The 4,035-nt window shown below is 53.6% G+C and overlaps 1 protein-coding gene across 2 annotated transcripts in view; it reads right to left on the minus strand.

The window, feature by feature from the left end:
- Nucleotides 1-2,159: 2,159 nt before the first annotated feature.
- The window catches only part of LOC104394586 (acidic leucine-rich nuclear phosphoprotein 32 family member B), a 5,206-nt gene continuing 3,330 nt past the window's right edge, over nucleotides 2,160-4,035 (minus strand). The window contains exons 4-6 of one of the 2 annotated variants that reach the window (XM_010004201.1): nucleotides 3,709-3,830; nucleotides 3,285-3,336; nucleotides 2,160-2,506 (exon numbers count right to left, since the gene is read on the minus strand). In XM_010004201.1, the coding sequence (XP_010002503.1) occupies nucleotides 2,418-2,506; nucleotides 3,285-3,336; nucleotides 3,709-3,830 (263 nt within the window). In that variant the 3' untranslated portion in view covers nucleotides 2,160-2,417. Of the gene's footprint in view, nucleotides 2,507-3,284; nucleotides 3,340-3,708; nucleotides 3,831-4,035 lie in introns of both variants that reach the window. The other variant, XM_010004200.1, reaches the window with a different exon arrangement.

Here is a 4,035-nt window from a genome sequence, read left to right on the forward strand (position 1 = left end):
CATGCTGGGGGCAGGATGGTCTGTGCTCCCACCCCAGAGCCCCCCCAGCTCTGTCCCCATCCCCACCTGCCAGCAGCCCTGGTGCTCCCACACTGAGCCCTCCCACCCCAAACTGGGGCACAGGAGACACTGCCCCCCAGAGACTCGAGAGGCAGAGAATCATTTTTGTTGGAAAAGAGCATCCATCCAACCACTAACCCAGCTCTCCCCAGTCAGTGCTGACCCGTGTCCCTCAGCACCACATCTACAGGGCTTGGAAACCCCTCCAGGGATGGGGATTCCACCCCCTCCCTGGGCAGCCTGGGCCAGGGTTTGAGACCCTTTCAGGGATGAAGTTTCTCCTAATATCCAATCTAAACCTCCCCTGGCACAACCTGAGGCCATTTCCTCTGGTCCCATCCCTTGTTCCTGGGGAGCAGAGCCCGACCCCCCTGGCTCCAACCTCCTCTCAGCAGCTGCAGAGCCAGCAGGTCTCCCCTCAGCTCCTTGTCTCCAGGCTGAACCCCCAGCTCCCTCAGCTGCTCCTGCTCACACTTGTGCTCCAGCCCCTTCCCCAGCCCCTTCCCCACCCTGAACCCCAAACAGCCCTGACCCCAAGTTCCCAGCCCAAGGCCCCATGGGCAGCTCAGACACCCTCCATGGCAATGGCTTTTTAAAAACTGAAGTCTTTATTAAAAGCTTTATCCAAATTTTGTAACAAAAGATACAAAAGGGCTGGAGATCCTCGTTCCTGGGACTAGTCTGACCAATCAAAACCTGACACTTACTGGGCTGATATAAAATCCATACAATCTGCTAAAAATGCAGGGAAAAAAAATTAAAAAACAAAAAAAAATTAGAAGTAACTGCTGCTCTGAAATTTCTTTTTAAAAACTCCTTTATAAGTTACTCAGTTTGCATTTTACAGGCCTAGTTCTTCTCCCCGTGGTTACAGCTGCTGTGCAACACAAGCAGCACCAGCAAGAACAGACCCAAGGGGCAGAGCAGCCCGGCTGGGCTGCAACACACACTGCAGCCCCTCTGCAGGAGGTACCTCCCCTCCCGGGTGCCCATGGCTCACCCAGAGCATCCCCCCGGGAATGCCACAAAGTGCCAGTGCTGCTGCACCCCTGGAGAACCCCGGGAACTGGAGGTTCCCCCCGGCACCCAGCGCTGAGCAGTTCCCATCCCTTCGGCTGCCACGGGGCCACTTGTCCCCTGAGGCCAACAGTTCTGCTGGCTCAGCACCTCCAGGGGCAGAGGAAGGGTGGGAATGGGTTGGAAACCCCCCAGTGGAGCTACACCCGGGTGAGTGTCCCCCCCACTTCTCCCCTTCCCACGCGCGCTGCTCCTGTGGAGACGAGTGGGAACTGGATTTCTGCTCAGTGCCCCTTCTCTCCCTGCTGAAAAAGCAAAAAAGAGGAGGATGTGGACGCCAGGCTGGCACTGAGGCAACTGTCCAGAGCTGGTACTGGCTCGCTGAAGGACCCTGAGAAGATTTGAGGCTAACACGGTCTCCTGGGGAACGCCGAGTTAGGAGCATCACAGTGATACTGGCTGAACATGTTCTGCACAGTGTGCCAGGGAGAAGGGCAGTACCCCCTCACCTGCTCCTCCCTAGCCCTTCCTCCAGGGCAGAGGCTGCTGCCAGGGTGAGGAGAAACCTGACCCTGGCCAAGCTCACAGCCAAGACTGACCTGGACATCCAAGTGGAAGGGATCTAAGTGGCCACCGGGAGAAATATTCCAGTTTATAAACAACAGAAGAACAGGGAAGCAAGTGCAGGGTTACTGCAAGGTGCAGCAGCAGAGCTTACCAGGTCTTGCAAGCAGCCAACCAGCCCCCCCCCAGCCCCCCCACTTCCCCAGCACTAAAGTATCTTCAAGCATCTCCAGAGATCACATCACCACGACTTCAGACCAGAGAGACCTCAGTGACCATTGGCTTGGGAGTCCACTTGGATGAACCAGATCTGCTCGAGCATCTTCAGAGAGCTGGTCTGAGGGCAGGCAGAGAGCAAACACCTTCTTTGCTGGCAGGCTGGAGCTCTGGGGTCCAGTGTGCAAGGCTGATTTCAGACACAAGAGATACCCTAGGAGGAAATTTCTCTTTTTTTTTTTTCCTCTCTCTCTTTTTGTTTGGTTGGGGGGGTTGGTTGGTTGGGTGTGTGTGTGTTTTTGTTTTGCAAACTGCTGCACGAACCAGAGAATGGGGAAAGCCTTTGGTCATGAGAAGACTTGGGAGAAAAGTGAGCCTTGTATGGAAGATTCCCCTGAATGCCTACAGGTTTTCTACATCTTAAAAAAATATATTGTGGAGGCTGCAGCCATACAAAGGGGGGAAGAGTGGGAGACAGGGATTGACAGTCTCACACAGACACAACGGGGAGGTTAAGACAAGCACAGTCATAGTCTGTAAAACTGATTGGCTCCCTTGGATCAGTCGTCCTCGTCGTCCTCTTCCTCTTCTGGGTCTTCCTCTCCTTCATCCTCTAGATTTCGTTTTCTCTTTTCCCCCCGTGGAAGGTCTGCAAAGAGAGTTAAGGGTGAAGTTCTGCTCAGATGGGGAACAGCAGCTGAAGGGTGGTTGGGTTCCCAGCCCCAGCAGGCACAACGTGCTGGGAACAGGCACAGCCTGGACTGGCACCAGTACAGAGCAGACACCCACCATGACCAGCTTCCCAGCACCCAGGGAAGGCTGGACCAGCACGAGACATGAACTCTTTTCTGGGCCCTCCAAGAATCATCCCACATTTCAACAGTTGCCAGAAAAGGGGCTTTTTTTATGTTGGGCACCCCCAAACCCACCAGAATTCAGTCACTTCTGAGGTCACAGCAGCCACTATAATCTGTGAACTCCATTCAGGTGTTTGTAGTTTGTCCTGAACAGGAGTCACCAAGGTCAGGTCTACCCTCCTCTCTGCTGCTGAGAGGAGAGGAACGTGTGTCCAGGAGCATTTCCTCATGGACACTGTAACACCAGCTCCTTGGACAGTTCCAGCTTCTCAGAACTGGTTTTCTAGGTAACCTGCCACTTTAATACCTGGCAGAATTACCCAGCTCAGATGGTACTGGGAGATACTGAAACCTGTCTCCCCACGACCCCAGTGTGACTGTTGGTTAGAACCATCACTTAGTCCTCAGGCACAAGCCAGAGCCTCAGCAGAAGCTTTAAGCAGCAACACAGCCCTTTCTGGCAGGGAAAAGCTGCCCTGAAGCTGGGGGAGCTCTACAAAACCAGCCAGTGTGACAGACTGTTGAGGCAGCTTCAAAAACAAGCCCTTGGCTTGTCAGGATTGGACTCACCATCCTCAGCTTCATCTTCTTCATCGTCCTCACCATCTTCCTCCTCATCTTCCTCCTGGAGTCAAAACAAGATGCCTTGTTGCAAGAACAACAATCCCACAAGGTGGAATCCCACAGCAACATCCTCCCTCACCCCTGCTCCAGGTGGCAGGTACAAGCCAAGAAGGGAGGAGCTGCTGGTTCCTAAAAAGCTTCTTGCACCCCTCCATCAAGGGGGTTCTATGGCTTTATCACCCAAAGCCATGGGAAGAACAAGGCCAAGTGACAGACAGGTCTGAACTGGCAAATTCTGAGGTTCACCAGTCAAAAGGACAATGGAAAAAGCCAGAGCACATGGGACATCTGGTCAGATGGGTCACCAGCTTAAGGGACAAACAAGCAGCAATGTGGTGCTGCAGGTTTGTATCATGCCAGAAAGCCTCACCTCATCATCTACTCCATCCTCCTCCTCTTCACCTTCCAGATCATCATCTTCATCTTCTTCATCATCAATGACTTCTTCATCCAAATCATCTTCCTCCTCTTCATCATCTTCTTCCTCACCTTCTAGCAGAAGAGGGAGGTGAGTGTTAACAGTTCACAGACACAGGTGTTATTTCCTTTCCCTGCAAGGGGCAGGAGATCACACAAGGGGGGCAGGACATGACACCACAAGGGGGGCAGGAGATCACACAAGGGGGGCAGGAGATGACACCACAAGGGGGGCAGGACATGACACCACAAGGGGGGCAGGAGATCACACCAGTAGCGC

Source organism: Chaetura pelagica, unplaced genomic scaffold (assembly GCF_000747805.2).
Source record: "Chaetura pelagica isolate M959 unplaced genomic scaffold, ChaPel_1.0 scaffold1258, whole genome shotgun sequence".
In the NCBI taxonomy this organism is placed as follows: Eukaryota; Metazoa; Chordata; class Aves; order Apodiformes; family Apodidae; genus Chaetura; species Chaetura pelagica.